General features: G+C 46.2%; 1 protein-coding gene across 2 annotated transcripts in view; it reads right to left on the bottom strand.

Annotated features, from left to right (window-relative positions):
• LOC135901005 (signal peptide peptidase-like 2A) overlaps positions 1-22385 on the bottom strand; it is a 45019-nt gene that overhangs the window by 21055 nt on the left and 1579 nt on the right. The window contains exons 3-7 of one of the 2 annotated variants that reach the window (XM_065430633.1): positions 10440-10619; positions 7099-7179; positions 5801-5952; positions 2111-2203; positions 1414-1586 (exon numbers count right to left, since the gene is read on the bottom strand). In XM_065430633.1, coding sequence (XP_065286705.1) covers positions 1414-1586; positions 2111-2203; positions 5801-5952; positions 7099-7179; positions 10440-10619 — 679 coding nt within the window. The remainder of the gene's footprint in view (positions 1-1413; positions 1587-2110; positions 2204-5800; positions 5953-7098; positions 7180-10439; positions 10620-22385) is intronic. The other variant, XM_065430634.1, reaches the window with a different exon arrangement.

Raw genomic sequence — 22385 nt, forward strand, 5'->3', positions numbered from 1 at the left:
TCGCCCTTGGACTTTACAGGGAACGAAAATCACGGCGATGCCGAGGGCGACGGCGACGGCAGAAATGCTCCTGGAGTGTCCATACCTTTACTTTCGCCATTAAAGCTCAGGAAGAAATTTGCGGGTAATAAAAATTATACAGTATAGAGCAAGGAGCACTAGATATTGTACATTTTCGCCGTTGAGGCGCACTTCAGGCTAACGCAGAGCAGGCCACAATTTTACCACGTGTGCGCCGAATGCACGGCGCGCCAGTAACCTTAAACTGCAAGAAGCGTAGCCTAGGCTACAGCATACGTGAGACCGGAAGGCCATCCTCCAGTGTCACCACTGTCTACACTGCTGCCTTCAAGATGACACAGGCACTGCCTGAGTTATCTGCGCGACTTTGTTCAGAAAAAGCTGCTGTGAAAACACGCGTACGTCAAAGATATGCCCATCCGTGGGGCGCATTTAATTCTTTGGTATTTACTCTAGCCAGCGCATGCTTATCTGCACGTATCTACATCTACACACTGCTTATCTACACGTACACGGCACGTATTATCTACACACAGCACGAACACGGATGCACGTCCGCGAGTGCGCACATAGACACAACACATGGTATGCTACATGTTTGTGGTTGTGCATGTCTGTGGTGTGATAAAAAAGAAGAGCATAGAAAAGAGAAAGTTTTGCGTCAGGAGCTGCTATGTAAACACACTTGAATGAGAATGTTGTTTTTGCGCCGAATTTGATGGCACTTGCTGCAAAGAAAAGATAAAACTAAATGTATCACCTCTTGCAGGGAACAAGTTGTTTTATTACTCACATTTTGTTTACTAAACCGGTAGAGACTGCATTCCTTCGGAAACCGGATAAAATTGATATTATTTACTCGGAATTCAGCGTTAATGTATGAATATATTTTTTCGACAACCTACACAGAGATTGTATTTATTACACGGAAGCTCTTAATCAATACATAATGTCTGTCCGCTTTATACGGTCTAACATATTTATTCGGTTCACGGGATTACGACATGTCATTTGGTCCTGAGTTAACCATTTTTAGTTCACATTTATTGATAAATATTTAATTTGAGAGTTTCGTAAACGCTGGAAGACATAAATCAAGATTGTACCTGCTACGAATCTAGGTTTTCCTAACAGGGGAAACAAATTGCGTCGTCATGAAATTTCTTGCTGTCCAATTAAAGCATTTTCGCCGTTTACATACGTATCTGAACAACAAATATTGAGATGGAAGAGAGCTAGCGCTTCATGCCTTCCACTCGCACCAGCAACGCCATTATTATCTCACACCGCAATAGTTCTTTCGCGACCGCACTGCTAAATTCGCATCGGTGCCGTATGTTTTTGTAGCAACGCACAACGGCAACGATCGCAATCGGGTGGCGATGTTCTTACCAAGATATCGATAGAAGTAGTAGAGCATGAGCAGCATGACGCTCATGTGCATGACGAACATAACGACCAGCTTCGGAGAGAGGGGCACCGTAAACTCTTCCTCCATGTCGGCCATGCTCTCCGTGAAATCCGACTGCTCTGGGGGCACGCCAACCGACACGGTCGTCGCCTTCCTGCGTTGCAGTGCGGCGGAGGTGTACAGCGCATCCCTGCTTTGTTTTCTGTCGCGCTTCATTAGAACCTTTATTTCTGTATTTGTTACGCTACATATCACTGTACGCAACAAGCAAGACGTTACTTTTTTGCCCCACGAATACTCTAACGTCACTTGCTTACGTCGACCGCTGAATCGTGAACGGCGCCATCAGCTTCGAACCGAATCACTTCTGGAGCTAGATGTTCCCTAAGGTTCTTGCTGGATCAATAAGCGGCATTCTATTCAAATGCGCTGAAAGAACATAAAATAATAGTGTTTGAAAGGGTCTCTAATTGGTCAGCACAGCTTTCGCTTACAGCGCAGCCTGCTTCGCAAATGAATGACACTCTTGACTCGTCGCTGAAGTCCGAAGGAGAACACTGATGTATGCGTGTATATTGCAAATACTATACTGACTTGATAGTTTTCTAGTATCATGGGCTGGTTGAGTGATCGTACGGTGAACAAAGTTGCGAAGTATGAAGCAACTCTAGCGCTTACTTCTTTTTGTCTGGTTCACTGGGCCTCCGCAGGCTCTTACTAATCCTCTTCGGCCTTTTGTGTGTCGTAGGCGCCGACGGCTTGGGATAGTACCTGCGAGGAAGAATGGGTAGTCGGCGTAGTCGACGCAGCAGCTTCAAACACGTACTATGTGAGTTGGTCGAGTGCAATGTTTCTTCTTCAAACCCATTCTTTTTCCCATGTCATTCACTAAAACTAGTGCTTGTAACCGCTGTGGTTGCTCAGTGCTTATGGCTTTGTGCTCCTAAGCTTAAGCTTGAGGCCGCGGCTTCCATACCGTCCGCGGCAGCCGCATTTGAATGGGGGCGAAATGAGAAAGCTATCCTGTATTTAGGTTTAGGTGCAAACTATAAAGAACATCAGGCGATTAAAATTAATCCGGAGTCTCCCACTATGGCACGCCTTAACATCCTAAAAATGTCAGGATATCATTATTTTTTTTTGTACATTGGATTTGTTGCTTATATACGCATGGTTTTGCGAATCCGGTCTCATGCGTGCAAACTGCAAGACGACGCCAGCGGCAACCAATGGCTCTTCTGGCCAAGTTCGCCTCCCGCTAACACTGGACATCCGAGCTTATTGTCGGCTGCAGAAAAGAAAGCATAGGATAGTGGCAGTCCGGAAGATTACGGGTTTCACAGGTTGCTTTTCTTCAAGAACTGTAGCAAAAGCTTCCGTTTATTTAAATGGTTGATTAGAGGGTTAATTAGGAGGTTAAAATTGCGGTGCAGCGAAAGACGAGGCACGATAGAAGCTACACACTCTGGCGCACGTTATGGGGCCCTTCGGCAAGTCATGGACGTTTCAAGCTAACGAGCGCCGTACCTGGGGAGAAGCGCGTCTGCACAGTATTTGCACCCCGAGTTCTCAGGTAAAATAGCCGCAACTTCTAACGAAAATACGCGATCCCTTTTCCTCACAGTTCTCCTCGCCAACAATCATGACGTCACACATGGTGGCTGCCACGTGAGAGCTCCCGCCTGCAGCTCACAAATACTCAGCAATTGTGCGAATTACATACTCGGGGATTTCTTCGAAATGCAGAGTGCGCAAGGTAGCAAAAAATGTAAAGAAGTTGCTTTTCCTAGTGTAGACGTCAGGCGACTGTCGCGCCCTTTAAAGGAGTAGGTACAGGGACGAATTTCGCTCGTGACCGCTGGTTGAGACAGTGCTAAAAAGCCTCATACGGCGGGAACGGATAGCTCGCTTTCTCGCCATCATCTCGCAGCATTTCACTTGCTTCTGTCGCCGCTATTATTTAGCTATGCTGAAAAACGAAGTCCTGCAGAAACCATCTACGATGATCTAAATCGAGATCTACGATGATCTACGAGTCTTAGTAATGGGAAACAAATCGCACAGAGCGTACACGCATGATATTCAAATTCTATTACATCATCATTGAATTCATCTGTTATGTCCAAGACGGCTATTAAGGGACAGTGCGTGTTGATGTACCATACGCAGAGTTAAATACCCCTTGTCAAGTATAAGCGTAGCTTAGAATTCTGGAATCCGGGACTAAGTTCCTTGCGGTGCACTAGAGTTTCTCTATTCGATGTTTTACACCGTCGTCGTATCGAGGCCAGACAGGTACGCAGCCAAGCCAAAGTGGGAAGCGGTAAGGAAAGAATGATGTCGCACTAAAATTTTGCAGCAGAACGCTTCCCAGCGCGGCAGCGGTTTTGCAACTTCCGTAGTATAGGAGAAATTTCCTATGAGGCCTAAGAGGAGCACATTAAAAGAAAAGTCGACATCACCAAGCCGTTTGTTAATGCCGTCACTTTTGCACCACAAACAACGGAACGACAGGTACTTCGCTGTTGCTTGCACCACTGCAAAACTCACCGATGCAGTTTTCTAAGCCTCTTTCTGGCATACCTACATAGAAAGCGCCATACAAGTGGACTTAGATGAGTCATACAAGTGGTTAGATGAGTCGACATAGTTGGTGTCCACGCTTTATTTCTGTGTCGACGACGTTTATGTGGACTAACTTAAACTTCAGCGCTTATCAAATGGACCACAAATGCAAATATAGGTAGACCTAAAGTTTTAGACGAGTGTATCATGACACCATGACATCAAAAGATCACTTTTACTGATAAAATGGCCATCCGATAAGTGAGGATATGATCAACAAGTGAGAAACGAGCGAAGATTGAAATGATTGACACCAGCACTTTGAAACTACAGAAGCGGCTACCGATGACAATTTATGTTTATTACAGCCAAGTAGTGATCATAAAATCATAGCGGGCTTATCACCACTCATCGAGCATACATAACATATATAAGACGCGTGCTCCATAATGTATAGCCGTATCGGGCTTACATGCACGAGAGCACGCGCATAGGAATCCGGAGCTATACACTGTGCGTTCATCGTATACATCTTTTTCTTCGTTAGGTCTGGCGCTCCTAATCGTAGCATGCAATTTTGAAAACAAGCAGCAGTACCTGTAAAAACCGCACTATATATAAGACTTTGAAAGCGTTTATTCAGACACCTTTATTGGTACTTTTATTCCAAGCTTCTCAAATCGTGAAGCACACTTCTAGGCCATTATGTGATGCTTGCGCACACACCGAGTCACACACACTGCTCTGTTACCTCTGTCACGTTACACACTTTGATCTAGTGTGGCGCCGTCTTGTTGTAACCTACTGAATAAACATGTGGCTAAGCCCAAAGGAAAAGCTTCACTGACAAGACCGGCGGCGAAGCGCTCCTTCTGAGTTCGTTTTCTTGCCCCCGAGGGTAAATGATCGGTAAGTGGAATGAGATCAACCGCGAACTTTTAGAAGTTAGAAGAGTCATGTTAAGAAACATCCAGAGAGCGTCAATAGGGGAACTGGAAGGAACAACTGAAAGAGAGAAAAAAAAAATCGAAACTACGAAGGAAGCAGGGAAGGAAGGAGATGAAAGGAAGGAAACAACTAAGCAGAGCCCGCGAAACGTAACATAACTCTCTTGTATGGCTCCTGTGTTGGCTTCTGTTGTATCGTTCATGTTGCTTTTCCGTGACATTGTCACTGAGGTTGTGCGGATAATATGGTTGTGCGGATATATGGCAGTGCTTAAATTGGTTTCCCGCTCCAAATAAAAGTGGCACGTAGAAACTCTTGTAGATGCATCACGAATGAACTATTTCGGGGTAAATAAAAAAGTTGAACACCAACGCTACTCAAGTTGCTTACTGTAGAGTTTAATTTCTACGCTTTACCGAGGTGTGGTTAACGTCCTCATTTTACGCATTTTTGGCCCAGTTGGTTTCACACATTCATAGGACGCGCATCCTCTCGTTCTTCCTTCCCCGCCTCATTGAAGCGTTACGTTAGCTATAACTGCCCCCATCTTGTAGCGCTGGTTTTCTTGGACGCTGTAATTTATTATCTGAGAATTCTTCCCGGAGACCTAATAATCTGTATACCAGGATCACTGTATACCAGATCAGAGATCACCGAGTATGACACATCATGGCAGCCAAAGTGACGTGAATATGCGCGCGCACACAACGGACGGGTACAATCTACACTCTGATTTGTCGTGGTTTCCTCTAAGGATAGATACCGCAGAAATAGCGCCACAAAGGCTAGGCCATGGGCCATACCATTGCACCATACTTGCAGGTGCTGCGTCTCGCGAAGATGATGTCCACTCACTGGTAGTACTGGGCGATGCCGGACCAGTAGGAGCCTGTCATGACCGTGCAGACGGCGATAAGCCAGATGACAAGGAAACTCCAGTCCAGGGACGTCGAACGCGTGAATAGCTTGGCCATCACGGTGCCGTTCGCCTGCTTCTCCTCGTATTGCTGTGTGACACAAAACGCAACGTGAAAAGGAGCCACCTGAACTTCATATGTACTTGGCACAAGCGCTACTTCTAGATACCCACACGTCCCCAACAAAACGGTCAACCTTGCAGAACACCTTGTCTCTGCAGTACCGGTCACTCAGCATTTTCACCACTATCTTCCGCAGCCATCAATTACGAGCAACCGCACGCCGCCTCATCGTTCGTTTATTAATATTTTCTTTTACCTAATGGAATTACTTTGCCAAAAAAAAAACACAAAAACTTCAGGCTTTCCCTAATTTACAGAATGTATTACCAAATGCCACAGCTCCGATTTCACCTACTTTCCCCATCCACTTATTTCTTCGCGACTTGACCATAACAATAAAGACGGTGCCAACACAAGTGGCACTAGAGCTTAGCTCTATTCATTAATCCCTTGGAATTAGGAGGACCGGAACTACCCTCGCTGGATCAATCGCCTCCACACAATACATTGTTCCTTTTCTTGAATCATTAGCTGTACTGAAGGCACTGGGCGGTGTGCACGGTGCCGGTGAAAAAACACGACGACGAGGAGTGCTTGCTTGCCCGTTTTGCTATAGCAGCGACTTGTTTCGGCCTACCGCTGCAAACCTAAAGCTAGTGCTGATAGACGAACACCCCAATTGCATTTGGTGGAAGTGCGCGGTTTTTCTTCGACATTCTGGAACTCCGCAGTCGGACGCTACCACCAGTTATTTAAAGGAATGATCCGGGACCGCCCAAGGCTGCTCCTCCCGTGCCATTTTATAACCAAGAATTTCAATATCTTATTTTTTTAATGCCACCACTCCCTTGTGTAATGCCGTTGGGCGTTGATGGTACAAATAAATTAAATCAAATGAAACCGTTCAAAAAGTACCTGAGAACTTTTATGTACCTAGTACTTGCTCTTTTGCTGGGGCTCCCAGAACAATCCGACATCGTTCATTGGGGCTGTTTCACATTCATTAGAGAGCATAGTGCGGAGCCATAGCTAGCCTTCAGCACATAATGAGGATTAGTTGGCTTATAATGTACCAAATTATTGTTCATAGGCGTAGCTTTGTTTTACTACCTTGTTGTAGTGTATTCATCTTATCCTTAATGTCCCCAGGAGAGAGACAGCAAAACCACTCACCGCTATCTTGCGCCCCGTAGAATTCTTGACAAACGCAACAATTATGTCCAGCTTCTTTATGGTGGTGATCGTGTCCCTTACCTGAAAAAGACGCGACAGAAGTGCTTGGATGAAGCTACATTACTTCGATGTGCGAACTGTATTTTCGCGAGTACAACAGAACGCCATGTATGCTGTCATTGTAAACACAAAAGCAACGAAATAACAAAAGCAGTGCAAAGAAATTGAATAAATAAATAAATAACGGAAGAAAGGCAGTCATGCAGATTTCACGTGCAATGGAAATCAATGTTATGCGAGGCAGGTTGAAGGGAGCTGGCTCGTATAGATATTTGCATTGCATTATCAGATGGACCAACGATTTTTGTATATGTCAAGCAATTAGTGCTCGTGACACGAGTGTGTGCGTCAAAACAGCTGCAAGAAGACGACTATGTCGACGATGTCGACGACGTAATACGAGGGGGACGACTTGACGACACATTTCTTTTTTTTTTTTTTTGTTTACTTCTACTTCGACATGGGCCGATCCAGAAGTGGAGACAGTTTAACACAGCGTCTCAAGGGGCTAGCAGCCACGAAGGAAGAATGAGAGGAACTAGCACACTCTTGCTCTTATAAGCCGCTTCATTTACGACGTGACGCACGCGAAAGAAAGGGGCAATAATGACCGTCACCCACTCGTTTTAGTCACGAGTGTGTGGCTGAATGTAAACCGGCGCGTGCACACGGGATATGCGACGTGCCGCAGGCTCCATATGTCTGCATGTGATGGCTCGCATTTGCACTAGGGAATATTCGCGCCATTGTCACTGTGGGGTAATACGTGCGTGAGGTTGGTGACATGTCAATTTAGGTAATCAAGAAAAGCGTCATCCAGGCGACGGCATGGGGCTGTTGTGCGGGAGGGCTGAAGTTGGATCCCTTGGACAATTGTCTAATATTTAACACAGCAATCTAAGTTTAGGTCAGAAAACTAACAGGTCAGCCGACCGGCGGCGCTGCTATGGTTAAAACACCGCAGGAGTGACGGAAAGCACAAGTTTCGCGTTTGTTGGCTGTGAGGCGTTTCGTAGACAGCCGGCAATGCTACGAAGGCTTGAGACATTTCTCTCATTGTTCGCATTCGAGATCAGAAACGATTGTGCATCACATATGAAATAAAGACTTAGATATGGCGTCATCTAGTTCAAGTAGCATTATCGCATTTCTATGAGGCAAGATTTGACGTAAATATTACGTGGGAGGGCACCACAGATCTGAACCTATGAAGCGCAAAACGAGTGGAATAACAGTTTTCTGAAATGAGAGGCCACAGCGTATTACTTGCACTCGCGACTAAAACATATATTATGTTGCATACGGGAAGCAGAAAGGTACACAGGAAATACGTGATTTGACGAAACGCCTAAGTACTGAAGATTTAATACACGAAATACAGCTACTCCGTAGAATGCGTCGCAGGCAGAATAAGTCAGTAGCGATTTAGGGGTAATGCGCGAGAAATGCCCGAGCCTTATTTCGCACCTCTTCAGCGTAGCAAGTTATTTTGCCGTTCTTTGCTGGGATATTTCTGATGTGATGCGGATGCATTTACTGCGATTGCGACACATTGCCATGTTCTGTTCAGGAGCTGACTCGACAATCGCACCGCCTGTTCGAGGTGGGAAGTGCAGCTGGCGCTGGTCTAGAGCAGACTGAGGTTATGGCGCATCAGCGCTGCCACCCTTTGCCTTTCTTGAGTGCTCATTCGCAGATGCACTGTTACCTCTTTCTCCTCCCCAGCTCCGACTGCTTCTACGCCTCCCCACGCTCTTCTAAGCTCTCCCATCCCCTCTTTACCACCACTACGTGTTCGACTTCACACACCTCGGACCGGTTTCCGACAATTCACATACAGACTTTTTTTCCCCACTTTCACCCTTTTAATTCTAATACATTAATATAGTTGAACTACGCAACACGCGGAGTGAAACTTCTTTGACCGCACTACATGTGTAGTTAGCGCATCGTTGTCTTCTAAGTATTAAAGCAAGTGTAGCGTACAGTTGTTGTGCTCTGTCAATGATACTGCGCTTCTCTACTGATTTCACAAACACTTTTTCCGTTTATTCATAGGCGAAGGCTATTCTGACGAGAATGTTCTGAAGTTCCATTTGTTTTATGCACACTTTCACGCTGGAATCGAATGCAGACATCGAGACGCGATCGACAGGTAGGAGTAATGAGTGAGCAGACAGTGAGAACGTACCCGAAAATCCCGCAACCTCGCCATTTCTTGGTGGTTTATGGCTAGTATGACCGATGCAATGATAAACTCAGTACAAGTATTACTGCAACGAACGTGTTTTATGCCAAAAAGGACTCTTCATATAGGCTGCTCAAATTTACATGCTAAGCCTTCAGCAGAACCCGGTGAAACTTATTCTTCCCATCATTTCCACCTTCTTTGAAGCATCGCTAAAAAAACCTGCACAGACACTAAGGATACCCTTAACTCTAGCTACCTGAAGTTGTAGACGTACTTCGGATCTATAAAAAAAATCTGTTTACCACATATATTAACTAGTCATGTTACCGCAAGTAAGGGTAAGTGCAGCGTGACATACTAGCCTGCAGACTTCGCGATGCTTAATTCTTTATGGTCGTGGTAGTACATAGCAGTTACTGCCACTTCACAAACGACGTTACAACGAAGGGAATGGGCTCTCTTTTGTTCATCATTGTGGAAGTTTCGCCATAGTATCGCATTCGAACGCACGCGGTTCCTTACGAGTCGTGGAAGCCTCATGAAAAGGAGAAATTAATATCAGTTCGGGATATTAAATAATGCTCTCAGTGGTAAATCTGCAAGTCTCTGGAAACAACTACAGTTCATCTCTGATTTCGCAATTTCCTAATTAGGAATAATTTCCTAATTTATTCTGCGCCTCATAGAGTGTGTGTTTTCTTGGCGCGTTAAACTTTAAAAATCAACCCAGCAAATTCTTGTACAGCTTGAAACACACTGACACAAAACAGAATAAGCAATTGCGTTCAAAATCTCAATGCCTAATGGCTATGCACTGCCCCTTCGTTTCATGTTCGCGAGCTTTTGTCTGTCTTCACTGTGTGGATAGTATTGAATTCAATTTCCAGTTCGTTTCATCGGCAACTTTGGAAATACAGCCCATGCTTACAACATGAGGTGGTTAAGACAAAGAAGCCTTTCCGATTTCGCCATGCTTGACATTGCGAGGTGACGGATGAACCACAGCATCAATGCCTTATTAACAATACTGTAAGGTAAGGTCAACTCAAATGGGCGCGATTCTGATTCGTGTTCTACGACAGTGCCTTACCGGTCGCTTTTCGTTGTAGGCCATGACAATGGCCGCGGCCTTGGCGCTCTTGGCCTTTTGGACGATGTCGTCGTTGGAGGTGTTGTCGCAGCGTTCCATAAGCACCACCTTGCCCTCGAAGATACGCCGCTCGTAGTCACACTCGGTGTCGTTGAGCACGTTTAAAAGCGGGCGGTACTCCTGTAGAAACAAAGCACGTATGTCTTCGGTCGCTTGGTTGTTTTCGGATAAATGAAGCCTGCATTACAATATCTACTCGGCGCGTGAAGCTAAACGGCACGAAATCTGTAGCCCTAATTTGTATAGTGCTTACATAAAATTACATAAAACAAAATGGAAAAAAACAACCATATATGCCGTAGAAATACACCATGGGCTGCTCATTAATCAATGCGCTACACTTATCAAATAAGCGTTTCTTCTGATCTTGAAGTTACGTGCTGTACGATTCACATGTACGAAAAAAAAAACTAGCACACAGAAAAACGGCAGACTAATGTGGTACGTACTCTGGGTGTGCGCATGGACATCGGCTACTCCAGGTACCGCTTTCATGGAATTTCCTTGTGAAACAACGCGCGGTGGAACAGCAAGCCGTTGAGCGCTGCGTTTACGCTCGTCGTTCTTGTCTCTGCTGTGGCCAACTTCACTCTCCTCTTGTTTCTACCTTTTATCCCACGTAACTTGAGCCGTAGTTTAATAATACGCAAATGCTACGTACCTGGATAGAACCAAGGTAATATTGTTCGCCTTCACTTGGACATACTCAGATTATTTTTTGCAATCCACCTGATTACATATTTAATCTTAATGAAATAATGAACTACATAGATACTACAATTAGATGAAAAATGTAGATGAGAAAATTGTAGAGCAACATGAAAAACTCCCTATACAGCTTGTCTTGCATAATACGTGCTGCATAAAAGTGTTCTTCCAAGCATGAGAGAAGACCGCGAATACGCGCACAGTTACTCAAGCGGTCAGTCGCACGGAAGTTTTTCGTGTATTCGCGGCTTCCTTGTGGCGAATGGGTCAAGATGTTCTTGGAGTGTGGTCACTTCGCCTGTCAGTCATGCAACGTCACAAAACCACGTCAAAATGACGTCTACGCATTGAAGATGCATTGATATGCCCAACAAAACTGAATGTTTTTTTCTGAATAGCCAGAGGCTTCCCCGCTCCGCAAGAAATAGATCTCTACCCGCCGATTGATCTAGCACTGGGCACTCGGAGTTGTCCTGAGAATGGATTTATTTGCGTTTACTAAAAATTTTTGCATGACAGTGTAAGGTTGTCTTTCGCCATGCCGGGTTTGGGAATGGAAATTTTGATCCAAATACAATGACGTCCTGGAGCAGAGTGCACAGGCCTGCTATGTAGGAGGCCTTGGCTTGGCGCATTTTGGTTTGGCCTTACCGAGGCACAGTTAGAGCGCAGGTGAGAGCTCGCGCGGCAAGAAAAGCGCGTGTTACACAGGCTTCTGAGAGTTGGTGTGAAGGTGACGTGGTGTTTCGGTGATGCTCTCTCCCCTTACACAAAACCTGACGCGCTACTGCTGCAGCAGGTCTACCTTTTCACCCGCTCTTCTCCGTTGAGCTGCACTCGTAACGCTACGTCTTAGCTAGGGAATTTAGGTGCCGTTTTTCACTTGTCCAGACGACAGACGTTGGCTTTTTCGCTCAATGGGCCATTTCGTGTTTTCACATCAAAACTATACCCAGCAGAGAACAAAATAGCCAACTTACGAGAGTACCTGAAGGGAATACCAAATACTGTGAAAAGTATTTCGTTAGTTTGAAGGTACTTGATATATATTACGTATTGCGCCATCAAAGGTAAGCTCTGCATCACTGAAGCGCCTTATTCCGTTATGCAAAGCAATGCGCCAAGCTACGAAAAGCGGTGGTACACCCTGGAAAGGGCTGTTTTCAACATATTGCATCAGACAGTTTGCCCCTCTTCTTTTTGAGTACATCTCCGCGGAAGCTGAAAAGCTGCTCTAAGAATCCGTTCAACGCCACAGTGATATCACGCTTGACAAAAAGCGATGAAAGACAAGGTAATTTTTGTGTCCCATCGTGATCGCCCTTGTCGTGCTCAAGGTAGGCGTGTAGCTCGTGCACAGCTGCACTTTCACTGCTACCCGCGGGCTAGTGGTGGAAGGTGAACTCGTGTTGCACCGAATGTTGTTGCTTCTTTGCATTCGGTGCGGAGCAAATCAGCTGAAGAGCGAAGGTCGACGATGCGGTCATGCCGATATAATCGCCGACAGTCCTCACAAAAAAAAAAAAATGCACAGAAATAATTACTCGTTTCGTGTCCCGATTTTGGGACAACTGTCATATAATCGAAGCCCGATGATGGTTCGTAAAACGCCGGTACGTGTGATGAGCCAAGTATTTAACGAGGCAATATATTTTTGCATCCACAGGCATTCAGTTCAGGTTGAATTATTTGCAAATTTGTGTTAAAAAACGGCACAAAATACCTCGACGTACCATTTAAGGTTACAGTAATAAATGTCATTTCGCAAATCTATTCCTAGAACACGAAAACTGTAGAAAACTATTTATAATAACGAACATTAAGGACACTATTTCAGACACGTACAAGTTTGTTCCTAACCAAATTGCTTCTACGGCGGCTCTGCCATTCGTGAATGCGTGGCACCGCCACGTATATGTAAATAGGGCGAAGAAGGAACGAAGCCGTAACACGCGTCGTGCGAGAGCTTTAACGTTGTTCATCTCTGAGGCCTAACACAAGACTTTACGGTTGAGAGGAGGTACACCAGATGTCGCTAGCTTTACAAGCAGCGGTTCTCAGCGGTATATTTTTCGTGAGTCTCGGGGTGTTGCGTTAATACAGACGCTGGCTTTGGGCTGCAGCATTGTCACAAATACTATTGCGTTTCTGATATTTCCAAGAAGTTTTGTTCATCAATGAGCAAGAAAAAAGTCATTGCTTCACCGAACACGTGTTTCCCTTTTGGGCTGTGGGTAACGTAATGAAATATTGAATGTCAGAAATCAAAGTTTGGGCCCTACGATCAACACAGCCATTGGCGCTTGAAGTGGCGTAAATTCATCAAAGGCCAAAAAAAGCCAGAGCGCCATATGACAAGCATTGCCCCTTTGCTCGCAAATGAATTATGAAGCAAGCACAAAGTCTGTTTATAAGCTAAACGACCGCGCCAAATTTGCATTGTTTTAACTCATGATCCCTTGTGCAATCCTAATTTCGCATTCACCAACAACCGAAATACGATAATCACGCGCCCCCTTCGAACATACGTAGTACCTTCTTTGCGTATCTCTTAGCGATTCTTCATTTCAGTACTTTTCCTTCGTGCCACTTCTTCAACTGTGTCCTGAGAGTATATACGCCGTGTGTGGAACCTACGAGGAGGCGGATCAGTCTGTTTTGTCATCGACCAAACGATTTTAAAACATAGATAAAATAAAATACATACGACAACGCCATGTGTATTCAAGCGCAGTGCTGCTCTTCCGAGATATGCCTTCGCGCTGCTTTGGTGTGTTCAGTAAGATTGTGTGAGCTCCTGCAATAAACTATTCTCGCAGCCTGCACAGAGGTTAACTGTGGACATAGGCCATAGGACATAGGACATAGGACGTAGGTCAGGTTCACCGTCTTGTTTATTCTGATCGATTCCGGAGGCTTCCAGAAGGAGTAGCACACGGGCTACAGCTTCAGCCTGCTTGAGGTCGCGGGCTCCATATACAGCCCCAGTGTTTGCATTCCGACGAAGTGGAATACAAATATTGCTTGTGTGCCCAGAAATGGACGCACCTTAAGCGCATGCGGCCAAAATTAATCCGGCGCCCTTCACTGCTGTCTCTGTCATAGAGCCTGTTCTGCGTTTGCGCATTAAAAACACTCAATAAATCGATCGATTTATCATATAAATAAATAAATAAATCGTGTGGCCACATGTCCCGTCAAGTTGCCTAGGACGTATAGTTAACCGTCACAATGGGCAAAAGTTCAGTGCGATAATAACAGCCCGTTGGGGCGCGAAGAAATAACGCAAGATGGTCTCATCATAAAGTTGCAAAATGACTTCCTGCAGAAAATAATGACATATAGAGCTGGAAAGAAGGCACACGACACCGTGCCTTGTGTTCGATCGTTCACGTAAGGAGGGGCGGGGGTAGGCTAGGATGTGCCTGGTTGAGATGCTCGGTGCGAACACTAACAGAGCTCTTAAAAAAAAATAACGATGCATGGTTGGCGCTCTATTACACTGCACATCTATAACATTCGTGTAAGCGCTCATAAGAGGGACGAACCGGTTAGTCGGGCTCCAAATTTATGTCGCACAAACGTAAACACTAAAGCCAGCTGGCACGAGAATGTGTCATACCCGACGACAACCTGTCTGCACAACGTGCAATATAATGCAACCATTCCGTCTCACAAAGGTGGGCGTAAATGTCGTCTGACTGAGCTGAGACAGAGCAGTCAATTGGTATTTCTAAAAAAACTTCGTGCACTTTTTGTTTTGTACATCCGTATCTTACGTCGTTCACGCCAACTTAGGTTACTGGGCACGTGCCGGAATATACAACTTGAGAATAAGCAACGCAGGCCATTCGGTATATGCAATGGGTACGAGACAATAATCACGTGAACAATGCTGGCCTATTTGTCAGAATGGGTGTGAGCTCTTGGTAGGTGCCCGTATACAAACGAGCAGAACAAGAGGCAAGAAGGGAAAATCGGCAACAGAATATTGAAGAAGTCCGCTACAGAGACGTGAAAAAGTGAGCAAAACAAAGCCGAGTGTAGAGAATGAAGTGCGAAGAAAAAAGTGTGATGAAATCTTGCACTAAGCAAGACGCGTTAAGCGAAAGTAAAGTGAAGAAGACGTCAGCAACAGGAAATTGAAGATGTCTGCTACCCACAAAGGACGACTTTCCAACACGGTATGTCGCTATATTTCTTAAATACTAATCGCATTAATGACGGCATTAATTGTGAAATGGCCTATGGTGTTAACCAACCAGCAGTAATTGGGAACTCTGTTTCGAAGTGTTTACTGTTCGCTCAACCATTTCGGCAGTCAGTGCGATGTCGACCGGGCAAAAACGTTCCTTGTTGACGCGGTCATGCCGCACTTTGTTAGCTCGAATATTGATGCGTACCGGCACGTGTAGAAAGAAAAATTAGGTGTTTCTCACTAGAGCACGTGACACCTGCTGTCTTTGTCATCATTGTGCATGTTGAACAAGCGGCAGAGGCACACACTACTCTGGAGCTCCGTTCCTGCCTACCGCACAGTAACGGAGCTCAGAGCTTTGCACTGTTGCCGACTAAATCATTCCCATGTTTGAACAGGTGGCAGTTTGCACGCGTTTTCGTTTCACAGGAGGGACTAAAAAAATGGCTGTGGCTTAAGTAAGGTTAAGCCCAGGATGCGAAGCATACTAGCCTTTATTTTAGTTGTTGAACCACTGTTTAGCCTGGTGAACTGCTGTTGCTTGGCTATATTAGGTTCGGCTACACGAAGAAACAACTCATGCGTTACTCTGCTTCGCCTTCAAGAGTGGAACGCGACAGCGTTCCCGTCGACCCGCCAAGGGGTGTAAGACAATGGGCTACGGCGCAGCGACTACGCGCCCCGAATTGGACGCGGTGAGCGTCGAGCAACGCAGCGTTCGGCGCGGCAACGAAATGTGCGCCTGAGCATGCGACGCACGCCTGAGCCTTAGAAACAGCTCGTTTCTAAGGCAACACCACATTCTCTAGAGGCGCTATTGTACCGCTTTGAAGCATCGTACTCGTGGCTCAGTGGTAGCGTCTCCGTCTCACACTCCGGAGACCCTGGTTCGATTCCCACCCAGCCCATCTTGCAAGAGTTGAGCCAAAGCCACTTCTCCTCTGTCGTGACGTCACAGTGTCACGTGGTATTGAAGGCGACACCGCCGCGCCTGAGGAGCTGGGTTGAGCTCTCGTAATATGCTTCGCATAAAAGAAACGGAACTGGGCACAGGCAAAAACAAAATAGGCTCATACATAGACACCAAGGCATGTGCCTTTTTTGTTGGTGTCCAATTCGCCATCTTTAGTCTTCCAAATTTCTGGCGACATGAGGACACAACTCTGTTTTGCCAATACACTCCAGAACACGGACGAGTTGTCACCGCGGTCTGTGCAGGAAGGCGTCTCGAACTATGTCAATATAACCTTTAGCAATGCTAGTAGTACATGACAAGGGCAAGCTATCAGCGCTACTGAGGAGTATTCATTATTCTGTTCGCTGGCAATTACAGAAGAATCTTTGCTCCTCTTGGCGCTGTATCCAGGCTTTAAGCAGCCTTGTATGGGTGCTGAATACCACAGCTACAACTTGCAAGTCGAGAAGAGCCGTTTGCAGTGCAAGAAGTGAGCACGCGTGAGAGACATCAGTGGCCGAATTCACTAAGGAAATTACGAATTATGGTTTAAGAAAAATCTTACGGAATACAGCGTATTCACAAAGCTAAAGCTGTTCGTAAGATCAGCAAGCTTGCGATGCTAGCTGCTGCAAAAACGAGCGCTGTAGCGCAGGTGCGCTGGTGCGAACGCCAATAGTAAGCGTAAGCCTATCCATAAAACCTATACAGTCGTCGCAACTGCTGACATAAGAAAAAATTTCGGCGATAACCAGGTAGCTTACGAACCTAATTATGCCTATCTACACAGCTCTAGCTGATGCGAGTAAGCGATGGAACGCGCTGTAGTGGCCGGTTGGCCAAAGGCTATCTACTGATAACAGAGGATGGCGCGTGGTAATTGCAGCATTCGGCTGACAACTAAAAAGTCATTTCATTGATGTGTAACTTTCATATTAAGTTCAGTCCCAGCGCACATATCCGCAACTCTCCAGACTTCGACTTTGCGTCAGCGACAGTTCCGGCTTTACATGTTTTAATTATCCACAAGGAAAGCGGAAAAATACTTATCCGGAAAGCCGTCGGCCAAGGAGACACAAACTCTCCAATAATAATCACTGAATGCTTAGAAGAAATATTCAAGTTGCCACGCTGGGAACGATTAGGAGCGGCGATCAACGGCGATTATCTCAACGACCTTCAGCGTGCCGATGACATTTGTCTTGTTCAACAACTCTGCGGGCACATTGCAAGAATTCATTGAGGACGGTAACCGAGAAAGTATAAGAGTAGGTTGAAAATTACTATGCAGAAGACAAATGTAATGTTGAATAATCTGTCAAGCGAACAAAAAATCCTAACAGGCAGCCAGCATCTAAAATGTGTGCAAAGTTAAGTTTATTTAGGTCACATATTCACAGGGAGCCCTGATCATGAGAAGCAAAACTCACAGAATAATGAAGACGGGTCGTAGCGCACACGGCGTATACATTAGCAAGTCATGACTGAGAGCTCACCGCGCACATTGAAAAAGATAGTCGACAATCATTACATTTTTCAAGTACTATTATATAGGGCAGAAATTTAGAGGTTAACAATGAAGCTTGAGAAAAAGTTAAAGGCCGCTCAAACAAGCGATCGAACACGCATCTTGAAGGGACAGCGCAGTATGACGATGACAGAAGGCAGGAACACACAGGACAGCGCTGTGTGTTCCTGCCTTCTGTCTTCGTCATATTGATCTGCCCCTTCAAGATGTCCAACCAGTACCAACTGGCTCAAATGTCGATCCTTCTACACGATAGAAAGAGAAATGTTAAACCTAACACTATGACACAGGAAGAGAGGGGTGGGGATCAGAGAGCAAAAGGCGGTAGTGGTAATTGAAATTAAAAAAAAGAAATTAGGAGCTAGAAAGGCCGCGTAATTCATCTGGCGTATTATCGGTGGTCCGTTAGAAATACAGAGTGGGCGCCAAGGGAAAGGGAGCGCTGTTGAGGACGGCGGAAATTAGGCGGGGTAATGAAATGAGGAAATCTGTAGACATAACTTGTAATCAGCTAGCGCTGATCAGGGGCAGTTAGTGATCGCTGGAAGAGGCCTTCGCGCTGCAGTGAACCCAAAAGAACGCTGATGGAGTTTTACACCCGAAATTCGCGCGGAATTTTAACGGACTGTTGCTCTTGAGCCACAGTTCGCTTCGTACTGCGAGGCCGTGTTGACATGTTTTCAGAACACCGTCAGGCGTCTCTTGGTTACCACCACTCCCACCTTGGTATCGTACTATATGTGCCCTGATTGCTCAGTGTGACAACGTCAACGACTTGAGCCGATTTGGTCGGAAACCAGCGAGAATACTGAACCGCTATCTGGTTCACATACAGTGCAGTGCAGTATTCTGACGTGCACTTGAGCGTGTGTTCTTATCAGGCTGGTAACTTCATGCCGCTCATAACTGGGGTGGCGTGGACTGATTAGCCTTGACTTCTATGAGGTGCCACTTGGGCTGTCACAGACAACGTAGTTAGGGGCTGCAGGACCTGGGGTCATCAGCCTATGAGTGATTACCGGTCTGTAAAAGTGAAGTGTGCGCTCCTTTGTGCATTTCGCCTGTGTTGGAATGCGGCCGCCTGAACCTGAAAAAGAAACTCTTGGCCTGCTGCGAGACAGCATCGTGTTCTATCAGCTGAGGAGAAGTCAAGAAGAAGCGATGAATGCTGTACGATGTGAAATTGTGATAGGCAGTGCAACTTGCACCTGCGGATGTTGCGAATTCTGTCATAATTTGGGAGCATCGGTACTCACGGCTTGTTTCTGCACTACTTTTTTACGGCTGCTGTCATAGCTCTCCGTGCCCTCGACAGGGAGTCTATGCGAAAGGAGAGCGCGTTTTTTCGTCAGTTGACGCTCGGCGGCCTCGTCGACCAGCACCTTAGGTGGTACCGGCCGGAGCTGATATCCAGCCTATGGACGTCATTAGAACCGCTCCCGAAACCCTGTACAGCACGGTCCCATACCATGCCGATGAACATACGGGTGCTAGTCGCCTTGCCTTCGGGCCATGTGACCTATATATTGCTTTATATTTACCCTTTCCGTAATTAGTATCGAAATGAAGACATATAGTGGTTTCGTGATGTGGTGGTGGTGATGATGTTACTACGGGCGGGTTGGCACTGAATAATTGTCCGGTAATTGCTCCAGTGACTGTCTATTCCTGCGCCAAATATGCCATAATGGGTACATCAGTTCCGTTTCTCGCAGAAATGTAAGACGAATGCGTGACACTTTCACCACATTTACCTGGTAGCGAAGCTTGCATAGAAACCCATACGTTCAAAACATGGCGGTTTATCGGCGGTTCAAAGGGCTCAGTGCCATCTGTGTGAGGCGGGAACGCTTCCGGCAGAACGTAAGATAATGTGACGCCATACCCGTTAAAAACCGAAGCGACGTCAATGTGTTCTCAAAGACGCGAAATATGTTTGGTGGCCTGCCATTAAAGCTGTATATTGAAATTCCCCGCCACTTGACATCATGAGCACCTCGAGATTTCAGCGCGGAAAGAGACGCAGTAATAGGTCACCCGTACCGCCGAAATCGTACCCCTGCACAGAACATACTTTCTTTTGAGGCCGACGAAATCTTTGGGTGCAGAATGCCGATCCCATCGTCGAACGCCGCCCCGTCCGCCCCCGCAGTCGCACCCAAGCAGCTAAAGTAAACAATTATCTGGCGGTCCTAGCTCCCTACTTCTGACTGAACAGGTTAAGAAACGATGTGACTATCCGCGCCATCAAATTCAGACAAACGTCGACAAGCAAAACAACACAACATGTGAAGGGGGCGTATACTGAAAGGTGAACTTTACGAGCGCGCCTTTCTGCACATTATAAGGAGAGATACATTGCACTGCAAGTGATAGCGGCGTCAACGCCCCGCCCCCTCTTACGATAGGCGCAAACAAAAAAATGTATTTATTGATAATGATTAAGTAAGGTAGACCTGTCGTTTCTCGTCACGCGCATTTAAAATTGAATATAAATCTTATTTTCCTTGAATTAATCTAAATGTTTCTCGCTTTAAATAGGAAACGCCTCTTTTTTCCCCAATGTTCCTTCCCTCCTCACATTATTGCGCTTCAATCGCTGCTCCCATAACCAACCTTGCTCATGTGAGTGACAATTCGTTATGAACCGCTTTTCGCCCGAAGCTTCGCGGCTTCGCGACGTATTTAGATCGACCTTGCTTGAACTGCCATCCTTTTCGCGGCGGTGAGGTGAACAGGCGAGCGCTGTTGAGCTTGTCGCCTCTGAAGCAGACACCGGGAAGGGGAAGCTGTCGAATAGGGGTCTGTAGCGATTTGCCGCAAGAATATAGCCTCAACTACAGATGCGTGATGTGCGATCACGCTTTTAGTTGACCGCGCTTCTTTCCTTTCTTGTTCAAGTTTTGCTTCCTCCTCGGTCTCGTACGACGCCGCAAGTTCTTTGCGCTTCCACTTCGGATACACACTTATCTTAGAGCAAGAACGCTTTGGTTAAGAAAAAGCGTGCGAACAGCGCCGCTTAGTGAATTCCGCCCCTGGGGTGCTATTCTCGACACGCATGGCGACTGCACGGCCGCCATTATCCGCCATGTTGACTCTCTGATTGGCTGTGGCGAGCTCACGTGCCTTGAAATTTGTGCCGGGAAACGGAAGTTTTGCGAAATGTCATTTCGTGTTTTCATCAAGATGACGAAACGTGACATGGAGCTGCAAATTTTCTGGACTAATACATTTTTTTGGTCTTTGGCAGATATACTGTGATGTTAGCGCTTCAAAAAGAATGTGAGCGGTAGCGTGCAGAAGCCAGTGCAATGCATCTGCAATTGCGCGAGTATGTGGTGGTGATCCAAGATATGCGCCATGCCAGCTTGCTGACTGGTTGAAGGACTATCTCGTGAGGAGCGTCACAGGAAGGGCTGTTTCGTAAACGTCATTTTGACGATGCGTGAAGTAGCGCTGGGCCGCCATTGAAGAGATTTTCCGCCATAATTTTTGCTGCGACGAGACGCGCGAATAATGCTAACAAGCAGCCATATGCAATGGCAGCCGAGAGGAATGAGCATCGCCACATTTTCCCCGCCGTTTGGCGCCACGAAAATCTTTTGTTCATAACGCCGGCTCATAGTATTTGCGTCGCTCTCGGGTAGTGTTGGCATTTGTGTTTGGGGCCATCATTTTTTAAAAGAACGCGTTTATACGGAATAATATTGGTTGAACATAGCAAACGTTCGGCAATGCTGTCCGCTTCTCACTGCTGCATTTGTATTGTAATCAAGATTAATGCCTTTTCGCACAATCAAAAGTTATGACAATGGCCTCTTTCTAATTTATAAAAAGAAATGTACGCAAGACGGCGCCTTGAAGTTTCCTCCCGCGGTGCGAGTAACCAGCGAAATGAACAACAGATGGCAGCGCCGGCGCTTGCGTCGCGTTAGTGGATATCTCTGGCGCGCGCAACGCTATCGGGGATATTCGGCCATTTCTCAGCCAGCCGAGTCGGGCTGAGTCACTTGCGTTTCACGCGATAGCGATAACGTGGCCTAGAACGTGCGCGCATCACCACTGGTAGGTCGCGTATGTTGTCTCAAGCAAGAAAACAAGCGCGTTGGCGCCAACATGCGATGACTCATTCCATTTTCCGCGGACACGCATCCTAGCTATTGAAGCAGATGACGGCTTACGCTGCAGACGACGGAAGCAAGAAGCGTTTTCGACGGAATAATCATACACTTTGAGATAGCTGCTTTATTTTCACTGCGGAGGAAAGCTGTGCTTTACTGATAACGCTACATTCAGTGCCGTCATTTCAGTTTCTTAGGCGAAACGTCAAGTTGGCGTCACGTTACGTAAGCAACACTGGGCCACCAGCGCGATTTTTTTTGCGTCGCGCCTACGTCACGCACCGAAGAAAATGGCGGAATGTCCAGAATAGCGCCCCTGGCTGCTCTGGTGGCGGATGTGAATAGGCGCTACATCGCCAGGAGCATGGTTAGAAAC

Source organism: Dermacentor albipictus, chromosome 2 (assembly GCF_038994185.2).
Source record: "Dermacentor albipictus isolate Rhodes 1998 colony chromosome 2, USDA_Dalb.pri_finalv2, whole genome shotgun sequence".
NCBI classification, from domain to species: Eukaryota; Metazoa; Arthropoda; class Arachnida; order Ixodida; family Ixodidae; genus Dermacentor; species Dermacentor albipictus.